This window comes from Histoplasma capsulatum (genome assembly GCF_000150115.1).
Source record: "Histoplasma capsulatum G186AR genomic scaffold supercont2.3, whole genome shotgun sequence".
NCBI lineage: Eukaryota > Fungi > Ascomycota > Eurotiomycetes > Onygenales > Ajellomycetaceae > Histoplasma > Histoplasma capsulatum.
In genome coordinates this window covers 914,022-926,675 of record NW_025544803.1, presented here as the reverse complement: position 1 = coordinate 926,675, position 12,654 = coordinate 914,022, and the positions used below count along the sequence as shown (strand labels likewise).

The following is a 12,654-nucleotide window of genomic DNA, read 5'->3' as shown; positions in this document are numbered from 1 at the left end:
TAATGCTATATAGACTGGCCGCCGGGACCATGAATTACACATTTGGTTTGGTTTGGTTTGGTCTCAGTCCATTTCTTGGCATGATTTTAGTGGGACCAGGACCAGAATGGGAGTGTAAAGTGACTAGAATTATCAAAACATGAGTGAAATGGGACTAAAAAATCTTGATATTCCATGTAAAGTGACTGACTATCAAAATCAGAACATGATCTGGGACTGATCATGATTTTGACTCAAGTTTGGTCCCATTCTGATGATTATATAATACATCAATCTGATGATATGATTGGTGGAGATATTACCTCTATCTTGCTTAGTGCTGCTGCCAACCTACCCACCGCTGCCAATCTACCCACCGCCGCCAACCTACCTACCGCTGCCAATCTACCTACCGCTGCCAACCTATCTATCACTGCTAATCTATCACTGCTAATCTATCACTGCTAATCTATCACTGCTAATCTATCGCCGCCAACCTACCTACCACTGCCAACCTACCTACCGCTGCCAACCTATCTATCGCTGCCAACCTATATAGGGTAAATCATGGTCCCATTTGGTCCCATTTTGTAAAATGGGACCAAATGGGACCAGAATCACTAATTTATTAGTAAAACATGATCTGGGACTAGATTTATAATATAAACAGTGTAAAGTGACTAATTTGCTAAACACTATATGGGACCAGGACTAAGATATCTAATAATGGGACTGAGGAAAAATTTGGTCCCAGTCCCATGCATGGTCACACGGCCAGTCTAATGCTATATGAAGCATGCCAGGCTGGCCATCAAAACAGCATTACTAATGCAATCAGAACAAATAATGCTGATATTTCACAAGAGATTGGTAATGTGTTTAGTGCTCTCTGTACAATTAATGAAAAAATTGTGAGGCACAACATGATCAAAAAAAACCATTGATCCACAGATAAAATCTGAATTCAGCTGTTTTTGAATTCATAAAGCTTCTCTGAGTCTGCAAAACTTTGAGTACTATGCAAGTCTCTACATCTTTCTGAAGAATGAGCTCAGTTACCATCAGTGGAAAGATATACATACTCAGAAGATCTCAGAATGTACTGAGTGCCACTTTGATATAAGCTAACCCCACTTATAATGAAGTTGTGGGATGGAATTGTTAAAGGAGCATCAATTAAGCAACTTACATCAATACATCAGAAAGTTACTACAAAGATCACTGAGTTGAACTCCAAAATCTCAGAACTGAATTCACAGAATGATCAACCACCACAGCTACATTATATAAATGAATCAACTATTAATGAAGCATATTTTCACCTATATACCACTATTCAAAATACAGCAGCATTTTGAGAAATAAGAGTCAGAGTTGACAGCACATTTGCTGAATTGGGATATTCAGAAACCTGAACTCTGTGTGCAACTACAGAGTGTCTTGTTTGTATGGAAATGATCATGGATGGTATAACAAGTTACACTCAATATCTGACATGTCAAGTGAAGATTCACACAGAGTGTCAATTGCAATGAGCTCAGTATTATCAGAACATATCAGAAAATAGTGATTTCTCATACCCACATTGATAAGTAATGTCTCCATCTCACTGTTCTAGCAGTGGCTAATAGTCTGTAGTTGAGCAATGAAATTGACTACAATCATTTTGCCTCTAATTCAAACTCAAGCAATGACCACCTCAACAACTCAGACAGCAACCCAGATTCTGTCTCTCAGAAATATTGGGAAAAGATGAGTTCAGATTCTTCTCTGAAAGGTTTCATAATATATGCAACCTGAATACACAGTTCATGAACAGAGAATTTCCCATATAAATATATATGACAACTTTGCTCAAGTTGTTGTGGAAAATGAAGATGGCAGCTGTAAGCTTCTCAATGCCATGCAAGCTGATGGTTTGATGATTGTCAAAGCCACTGAAAGCCTTTCAGAGGTTGAGAAAGTTGAATCAAGTGGGTGGAAAGAGCTGAGGTTCAAGGTTTCAGAAATGAATGAGTATGAAATTCTATGGATAGCAGTTTCACAACATTGAAACCCCACAAGTGAAAGATTGCCCTTGATAGTATGCAGCTTCTACCACCACATCAATGAAGTATATATGGAGAAAGTTGGTTCCTGCTCAAATATAGCAAAAGTACTTGGCAAAGCAGAAGATCTCATGATTGCAGAAGCCATTTGTGGGAATGAGGATGTTGAATCTGTTGAAGAAGCAGTGGAGTTCATATATGATGTGACACATGAGCAGAGAGAGAAGTATTGGAATAGTCATTCAAGGCCTTGCTGTTGCAAAGCCCACAGAGTTCAGAGAGATGATGAAGAAGTTCTTTGAAATGAATTTAATTTCTAAGAGACACTCAAGACAATTGAAACAGATTCCATGTCATGATAAGTGAAGTTGAAAGCTCATATTCTTCTTAATTGCTCAGACATCTTTCTTTGTTGTTTCTGCTTCTTCTTCTTGTTTCTCTCCTTGTCTCTGCAACTTGGAAAGCCAATATTCTGGGATTACATGTTTCCTCCACAACATTTTGATAGTTACACTGCTCAAGATTTCAAAGTTGAATTGGCTGAATTATTGACTCAATTCTCTAGAAATTCATGTATTTCTGATTGCAAAGAAAATGGCACAATATGCAACTGCTGAATGCCTCATTCAAATAATGATCTGCTTCTAGCTGATGCTGTTCTCTGCAGTTATCAATCATGTGTATATCAACTCAATGGTTTTCCATAGCTTGCAGCTCTCTCTATGTGAGAGGGTTTCTGACAGCTTGACTTGTGATGAATTTCAAGTCTGTGATAAATTGTCAGAGACTAGATCATAAGAAGATTGATGATGTAGAAGATGGCCAAGTGTTAATCATGACAATCTGTCATATTGAACTAGTCAACAGCACACTTTTGCAAGCCAGTTGTATGAATGTGAAAATCAACTTCTGTCTTGCAGATAAAGAAACAATAGCTCAGCTCTTCTGATTTGCCTTTGAACAGAAAGCAGCTGACCCACTAGTATATGAGTTTGCTGGCAAGATATCAGGGCTGGAATTCAGCCTGGCTGAGATTCTGTCATTCTTGATAGAGAACAGGCGATCTTCTAAACAGGCTGTTGATAATGTAGTGGTATGAATGATGGATATCAGAAGTGAAAGAAAGAAGAATGAAGTTTAAAAAAGTGTCTCTCTGCCACACACTTTGATCATCTGAAGAAGTTGTTGAAACAGTAACTTTCAATACTAGTCTTCTTGAATTTATAGCATTGATGGGTTCAATGAAATCCTCAGAAACTGGCGAGTGGTAGATATATTTTGCATGTTAGAATGACGTGAACCTTGAATATATATCTACCATCAAATATCATATCTCTATTTTGTGTTGTTATCACCAGCTCCTAAAATTGCCTGTAATTGGTGGTCTTAGATTTATTTCAGACATCAGTTGTGGGGAGTGAAGTGCATATTATGAGAGAATGAAGATGAGATTTAGATTGCTTTGTGTTGTATTTTCTGATGCAGACTTGTTCTCAAGATTGTTTGGGTAATTATGGAGGCAGTGCTCTTTGCAATGATAGAATTAAAGAGGTAAATCAAAGGCTTTGCATACATAATTTAGAGAGAAGACCATTTCCATGCTAATTAGTTTGGAATGGTTACAGAATAAAGTTGTGTGCTATCTATTATGTCAACAACACTGACAAGTATCTGTAGCTGACAGCCTCATTAATTGCTTTTGTATGATAGTGCTTATATTGTTGAAAAGGAATGCCATTGAGAGGTTGCAATATATGACTTGTATGAGAAGGGAATCCAAATATGATAATGTTGTGAAAGTCACAATATTGAAGGAATTCTTTGATTAGATGAGATCCATGATTGTCAAGCAGTAATAATTGATGACTTCTCATCTGGTGTTTCTTGCTCAACATGTTGAATCTTTTAATTCATTCAAATGCAATCTCATCATTAGTGAAGTTGGATTCAGATGTTGTAATTGCATAATTGCCAGGCAAGTTGATATCTGTATACCAATCTTCTAGATGAATCTTTGATCTCATTACAATCAGTGGGGGTAGAGCAGCACACTCCAACACAGTTATTAATCTATGAGAATATGAAGATTGTATGACAGAATTTGTATCTTGATAAGCAGTTAGCTGCTCATGTTCCTCCCCTTTCTGAAATTCAATCTCATCAAAGTTGTAAACATTGTCTGTATGGAAATTGTACTGATTGAATATAGATTCATAGCGATTGAATCAGTTGATGATGAAGCTTATATTCTCACTAGACATCTGTTTCAGATTCATTGGCTTCTGCTCCACTCTGCTATACTCTGACAGATGATTTGTGAATCAATATGCCCACATTTTGCCCACAGTCAGAGGATTGATGTCAGAATTGGTGTGATGAAGAATCAACATATGATTTGTGGTGGCTTTGATATGCTCAATGATGGAAGGACAAAAATTAATATTCAACTGTATTATCCATCTCTTAAGAGCTTTCTCTGTCATTCAATGTTTGATTGATTGGAACTCTTATAGTTCTTGATTTGCTTCCTTTAACCCACTCAATCAATGTTGTATATGGAACTTCAAATTCTCACACCATCTTTGTGATTTTTAATTTTTGATTTTATTTTAACATGTCAATGAGATTCAGTGTATTTAGATGATTTAGATATGGTGGTGGCAATTAATGAATATATGAATAATTTCCTTCAAAATAAACTGCTGGTATCCCACCCAGTCTGCTATGTGGTTTGAAGTACCATTTCTATTTCTCAAGAAAAGTCATTGCAGCCATCAGAATGAAAAAGGAAACAGAAAAGAAGATAAAAGAAAAGCAATCAAGGATTTTTTTAAGAGGATTCTTCAAAGGATAGAAATTTTATAGACTTGATAAGTAACTTGAGAATCATTCTACCTTTTCTGTGACAAGAATCTTATGGAAGTAATTGCTGAGCAGATCACATAAATCAATCAAATCACAGCTTGATGCTCTTCTGACATGAAGGGCATGGATTGTTTATCTGAAGAGAGATAAACCAGTATATCAAATGTAACAGCTGGTATAGGTTGGAAAGTGTACTGATTTGTCTGCTATAGAACCTGCTAAGATTTGTATCTACAGAGTACTTCAGTCAAAAGTTATAGATCACTGAAGGATCTGTAACCACTACTCTATATTTATAATATGTACAGGTTATTCAGCACAGATCAAACTGATCTATACCAATCAATCTATATCTGAGTAACTGTACTAGCTAACATAAGCATCTCAATATGGATTAGTCAACACCAGCTCTTATAGAAAATCTCTCTTCATTTTGTATTGAAATGACAGTGATGGTTATTATGAGCTGAGGAGTTCTTGAATATTCATGTACTGAGTTGGATTGTTTTATTTTTGATCTAACTAACTTATTAAACTTCTCAAAGAGAAACAAAAAGATGCATGTATGACAGAAAATTAAACTAGGTGAGCTCTGTGCCAGAAACAGTAAATAAAACTCTGAACCACAATCATTATCTGATAGTCTTGAATATGTGATCAAAGACATACATTGAATGCTGTGGCCTTGAACCCTCAGTTGTTTACTACTATTGATATCAAGTCATTGTGATGCATTTCATGTTCAATCACTCATTGAAGAATGCATTGAAGCATCTGCATGATTGCAGATCAGTTCAAGAAGAGAGCTGAATCAAGAGGTTTATACATCTGCTGAATCATTGATGGGCACTTCACAAGAGCTATATGAATTAATCAAGTATGAATAGATTTTCCAGTGGGAGTTTCATCACAATATATATAACTGCAAGCTGCCAATTCTCAAGCTGTTAACATATCAAGAACTATTCACTTCTCTTCTTGGGTTTCCTTTTCTATTTGCTCTGCCCTTTCTTTTTGGATTTCTGAGGTTTGAGGTAACTCTTGCATGTTGTTTGGGATGGTGAAGGGTATAGCTTCTTCTGTGTTTATGTCAGCAAGGTGTCTTTCTGTGGCTGTAAATGACTTATGATATCTTTATCCAGCAGTGGAAAATGACTGTTTAAGCCATTGTCTTTGCTAAATTTGATTGTAAAGTACTGATTGTCTTTGTGGATGAGAAGGTAGACATCTCTACAATGACAGTCATCAAAATAACTATGCAGTATATGCTGCAGTGTCTCTTTCCATTGATAATGCATCTGGATGAGGCTATTGTGCTTGCTTCATGACTTTTTGAAGTTCTTTGAGATTGATGGCTGCATCTTATGTCACTGGAACACAATAGAAAATAAAGGCTCTGAGACATGACTGTTCTCACATACTGTATCTCTATGAGAAGAGCTTTCATTTTATAGCTATGGATGAAGATTCAAGGGTGGCCTTTGAGTCAAAGAAGTGTTTCAAAATGACACTTCTGTCAAAAGGTTATTTTGAGTGATTGATTGTTTTATTGCAGTGCTTGCAATGCCAGGCCATGATTTCAGATTGCAGATCACAGTTTTATGATTCAAAATTGTGACTCTCTCATGTCACTGATCTGAAACAACTGATGATTGTAGAGTTGTATACTCAACTTCTGTTACTGTATATAAGAGAATGATAAATCAAGAGAATACTAGATCTAGAGAATTCTAGAAAATGCTTGACTGAGAGACTGCTTGATCAAGAGACTGCTTGACTGAGAGAATGCTTGATTGAAAGAATGTTTGATCAGAAGAATGCTTGTCTGAGAGAATATTCAGTTATGAGATGCCAAGACCTTCATATCTCAGATAGTAATACAAGAGAACAGAGCTTTTCATACATTCATTGTATTCACACAATAATTAGAGAAAATTGATATAGAGACAATTACTGTAACTACAAACTGTTGCCTTCTGTTCTCAGCAGCTGTATCAAGATACAGTATGCACAGAATACATCACACAGAACTAAGTAGCAAAATTTGCATGGTGTATGAGAAAGATCACTAAACAACTTAGTTTCTGAGCAGGTAATAGTGGACAGAGGATGGAAGTTTGGTGGTTGGGATTGGATTAGAATGGTTGAGTCTTGAGGATATTGTACATGTATGTAGTGATAGTTTGAAGCAGTGTCTTGTTGATTGATCAAGAATATGTTGACTTGTGTTTCTGCTTGTCTGATCAATCAACTTTGGAGTGGAAAATCCACATATGCTTTGCAAAGCTATCATTGTGAGAAAAGATCTTTTTCTTTGTATATAGACAGCATCAAATCTTTTGCTTGCAGGGGTTGTGGATTTCATCTTCATGCCTTCTAAGAGAGTGAGAATTGGAAAGGATAGAGTTGCAAGACTCATCTGTAGAAGAATTGATGTGTTCACAGTGATAGAAGTCTGTCTGAAACTTTGTTGTCAGAGGATCTGTTGACTTGTGACATTGAAGTCAGTTAGAGAAGTCATGATGATAGATGTTCTTAGAGTTGTCTTATTGCTAAAATCAGCAATAGAAAGAATCAATAGAAGAGAAAGTATAATGCACATGATTTAACTGATGCCATCTCAGATATTTCAGCTGTTGATAGCTTTTCTTGCATTCATCATATCCACACATAAATGATTGTTCAGTGAATTTCAGTCTGTATGTTGAGTATATATGAATGAATTCACAAATTAGTTCCTTGGGAACCCTGTTAATTCTGAAGTTAGTCAAGATTATCTTTTCAAAATATTCTCAGACAGCAATAAATATACTTATCAAGAATACAATTCATTAGCTTCTGCTGAAGTTTTTTTCTGGTCTCCATGTTCACATTTCTGATATACTGTTGTTAAAATTTTAAAGAGCTTCTCTTCAGTTGTAATGGGTTTCTCTTTCTGGAAGACTGAAAGCTGATCATTGATCTGCTCTAATATGAACATCTTTTTGAATCAATCTCTTCAAAACACTTAAGTCAGCCTCTAAATGACATGACTATTCAGAAGGTTGAAACATACATACTGAAACTTAACTGATTCTGTAGTGTTATCAAGAAGTGCCTTTCCAATCTTTCCAGTCATGCTCCAGAATATTATAGCTTTATCTCTAAGTTCATTAGACAAATGTTTGATATAACTAATAAACATGTCAGTAGTCTCTCTCAGTGTTGAATTGATATAGATATCTTACCATGCACTTGTCAAACTCAATGACATTTGGGAATTCTTTCAAAGTTGATACTGATGGTTCAGATAGTACTGGACTGCATATTGAGTATATTTTTATGTATTGTTGAACTAGCATCTCAGAGATTCTGTTAATTCTGCAGTTAGTTCATTTGATATTTCTAAGATGGGATTTGAGTCTGTAGTATGAATGTACTTGAAATATATCATTCTAGCTTATGCTAAAGTCTTTCTCTGGTTTTCATGTTGGCATTGCTGATGTGCTTCTATCAGAATTTCAAACAGCTTCTTTTTGATTACAATGAGTTTTAGAGTTTCTTTGTGATAGATCAATGTTTTGTTCTAGGTGAATATCAGTCTGAGAGCACATTATTCCATATGGCTTTTCAAAACATATCTTGAGTATCTGGTTATTGCTGAGTGTGAATGATTTTTTCACCCAGTGCCTTCAAATCATATATCAGCACCAGATTTGAAATGACTATATATTACTTCTCAATCTAAAAAGAACTGAAATTTCAATATTCATATCAAAAATTTACTGATTCTATGGATGTGTCTTTGAGGTTAAGAAGTATCATTCTTATCTGTTCAGTGTTGTTTGAGGTTATTAAGATCTTTTCTGAACTTAAAGTATAATAACTAATAATCTGTCAGTGATTTTTCTTAGAAATGAATAGATATAGTGTTATCTCTTTATGAGCTGATCAAACTTCTCAATATCTGGAAATTCTTCAAGGGCTGGTGTAACTGAATCAGATGTCATTGAGTTTCTGCTGTATGATATCTGCTCTTCAATCTCATTCTTATAGATATACTTCTCAGTATCAACAATATCTTCAATCTGATCTGAATATTGATATTGAGAAATATGAGGTTTGAAAGCAAGTGGAGAAGAGGCAGGCAATTGCCTCATTGATTGATTGGAGAACATACTGGCTCACTGACTTGTCTTGATATGATAAGATGTGGCTTGTGAAGTTTCTGAAAAAGAACAGACAGTGAAGTATACAAATATACAGATCAAGACAGAGTTGCTTCTATCTCTTTATACTTGTGAATAATCAGCCAAATCAGAAAATGATGAAAAATGAGCAGAAATCACAGGCTGTCAAGTGAAGTAGCTATTTTTGACAGTTCATCTCTTGATTGGCGCGCTGGTGCCAAAATCATGTATGTATATAACAAAATGTAAGACAAATGGTTCATATGGCTCTTTCTCTTGTATAAGAACAAGTCTTGAATGACTAGTCTGTGTTTGCTCAAGGCAATGAGCTGGTGGTGATTGTCAAAATGAGCAAAAATCAAATATTAGACTTGATACTCACTGTAGAGGTCATCCTCTGTTGGGAAATTAACTCCAAGCTATCAGTTGCAATGAGAGCTCATTCTCTGATTTCAGTGATGTATCATTTTCTGTGTCAATGTAAGGTGCAAACAAGGCAATGAGTGAGTGGACAAGATGCATCAATCAGAAAAACATGACTGTCAGAGATCACAATCTCCATCATCTCAATCTGAAAAATCAGAAAAGATAAACATATGATGGTGATGTTCTGAGCCACTGAATGACAGGGCTTTGAATTTCTGTTGGCAAAATATTAGATCAGCTGAGAAAGTGATAAAATACATTAGTCAACATCAAACATCACAGTCACATCAGCACCAATTCAAAGAATTCAAGAAGTGAAAATTATTTCAAATCTCATCAGACAATGCATGATGTAAGCACCCTTGACTGGTATAATCTTGTCATGGTTTTAAGCTCAAGGTATGTGTAGCCATTGTGTAACCACTAGCTTTATTAGTTAGAAGAATAGTTCAGAGTTCACGCCCCAAGAATGAATCATATGCAATAAGATAGTTATTGAGGTCTATACAAGTTGTCACTTGAAGCTCTTAATTCCAGCTGTGTAGAGAATTTGGCATCACTGGGGTTTTCTTCAACATTCAGAATTTCTAATTTTTCAGAATGCACTATTTCTTATTGATGCAAGCAAGAATAATTCTATTTTTGAGTAATCAATCATTTTCCTTTGATTCAACAATATTATCAATCAGCAAATGATATATATACTGTACAACAGAAAATCACACAGAGCTCTGCATCAGAGAGAAGTAAATACAGATTGTCAATATATTTCAAACTCATTCTGAAACTTTCACTTCAAACTTTGCAAAGAAAGAAAGCTGAATGAAAGAAGAAAATGCAAAGCAAGTATCTTTTTCAGTCAGCTTCTGCAACTGTTTCAGTTTCATTTTCATCTCTTTCAGTTTTGAATCTGTTTTCATAACTTTCCACAGAAGCTGAGTAATTTTGTCACAGAGAAAATGATCTTGTTTTGTATGAATGTGATGGATATGGTATTTGAGACTTTTGGGAGCTGAAATTTGTGTTGGTGTTGTCAATAATATCTGTGAAATTGCCTGATATTGAGTAGAGAGGTAGGATTTGCAACTCTGATGACAGAGTTGTTTCAATATGCTTGTCTGATTTAGTGATTTTTTCAAGAATCTGACTGGCTTTTGAAATGCTGGCATCATGGCTTGTGAGATGAGTGTCAATAAGATCAAGAACAGTCTTTCAGATGTTGAGGTTTCAGGTTTTGATGTTTTGGAATTCAGTTGGAGGAGGTCTTTGGCAGATGTGCAAGCTGCCTGTGGTGATTGTAGCTGAAGTCAACTCATTGAGACTTCTAAACAGATTGCTAGATCAAAAGCCATATTTTCAATTCACAAATGTAGACTGTCTTTGCATCTGTAAGAGCAAAAAGAAGTTTTGAGAGTGTATTTTAATGAATTTCAGCAAGACTATCAACCATGTATTGTATGAAATGCAGCTCATAGTCTTTCTCCACATTCTGAAGTAGGCTGTATAGAGTGGGTTAGAGAACACTCTCAATGATAATTAAATCTTTGGTCAAAAGTCATAGGTCAATGAAGAGATCTATGCACCAATGTGTCAAGATATATTAAGAGAGTGTGATCTTCATTGCCTGGCAAAGAGGTGCTGATGTAGTCTGGATTCATGAGAAAATATATACTCAAGATTCATCTATTAGTAACTTATATAATTTATTGGTTTTGAAAACATAATATTTTGGGAGTGGATATGAGGGGTATGAATAACTAAGAGAAGATATCTTCTGCAAAGTGGGGACTGTAGCAAGCAGTTTCCCAAAGTCAGAAATAAGCAGCAAAGTAGCCTCAAGATCAGATGACATTCTGTATTCAACAGTATCAGTTTAAATTTTACTGATACTAGCTGAATGTGTCTGATGATCAATCAATAACTGCATCATAAAACAAATCATTGATTGAAATTCAAGATTCAAGAAGACTATATATCAATCAGCATCTTACAATCCATATTACAATCAGTGATGGAACCTCTTTTGCTTTTTATATTTGCTTATTGGTTTCAATGATTGAGTGGCATGTATTGCCAATGACTCTCTATTCCATGAGTTTTCAGAATTGCCATATAACTGAAACCTCAGATTTCATGCATTTCTATTCAGTATTGAAGTTCTAGTTTCACTTCACAATTTTTACATGTGTTGTTCAATGAGATGGCACTGTCTTTTCAATATTCAGTGTATAATTGAATGAAGACCAGCTTTAACTTTGCTGAAGCTGCATTGATATAGTCTATCAGTAATTGAGACAAGATGTCTTTGTACACTTCATCATTTATCTCTTTCACATAAAGACATTTCAATGTGGGGGGCAGATGATCAATTAGAGATGATGAATATGATACTAGAGATTCCACTGACACTTTGAGTCTTGTCAGACTTAACAGTGTGGCAAAGTTAAAGATGGTTAGATGTATCTTACCACAAAGATGATTGAGGAAAAATGACTTGAGGTTGCTCAATTGAGATAGCAAGTGTGTGATACTTTCATCTGCTGATAAGCTGGTCTTTCATTCCTCTGCTTTCATCAATTCATTCAATTTGTTCATCTGTCTGATATCATCTTTTCTCAGATCACTGATCTTGAGTGTTTTGATATATTCAGCCAGAGTTGAATCTTTATTGATCATTGCTGACAATTTTAACACATGGAAATATGTCTTCTTGGAGGTGTTCAAGTTGATGGTCTTATAAAGATATAGCTCAATCAAGAGAAAGAATTTGCAGATATAAGCTAGATATGCAATGTCTTTCATATTCAGATGGTCTGCAATCTGCTGTTTCAGTTCAATAGATAGTCTGGTGATAGTTGTCTTCATATTTCAATATTGTGGTGTCATCTGGAGAGGGGCACTATAACAGCTCATTGTTCAATTCTGTTTTGTCTTTGCTCTTTGTGACTGAGGAAATATTTTGATCAACTGAGCAGCTAATCACATCACAGCTATTGCAATTGTTCAGAAGACAACATCAAACAAGATAAAGAGAAGAGTAAAAACTAGAAACCAGCTTAAAAGTCTTTTGAAACAGAGGTTAAGAAAATGGTTGAGATTGAGATTCTGTGATTCCATGCTGGCTAGCATTGATGTGTGTAGAGAATAAAAGAATGGGAGAAGAGTGG

General features: G+C 35.4%; 1 protein-coding gene across 1 annotated transcript; it reads right to left on the bottom strand.

Moving 5' to 3' along the window:
• Nucleotides 1-12,043: 12,043 nt before the first annotated feature.
• HCBG_02475 (uncharacterized protein) lies at nucleotides 12,044-12,352 on the bottom strand (the record flags this gene model as incomplete). Its single annotated transcript, XM_045429524.1, has 1 exon — nucleotides 12,044-12,352. One exon carries the CDS (start codon nucleotides 12,350-12,352, stop codon nucleotides 12,044-12,046), a length of 309 nt encoding a protein of 102 aa, XP_045289419.1.
• Nucleotides 12,353-12,654: the final 302 nt, after the last annotated feature.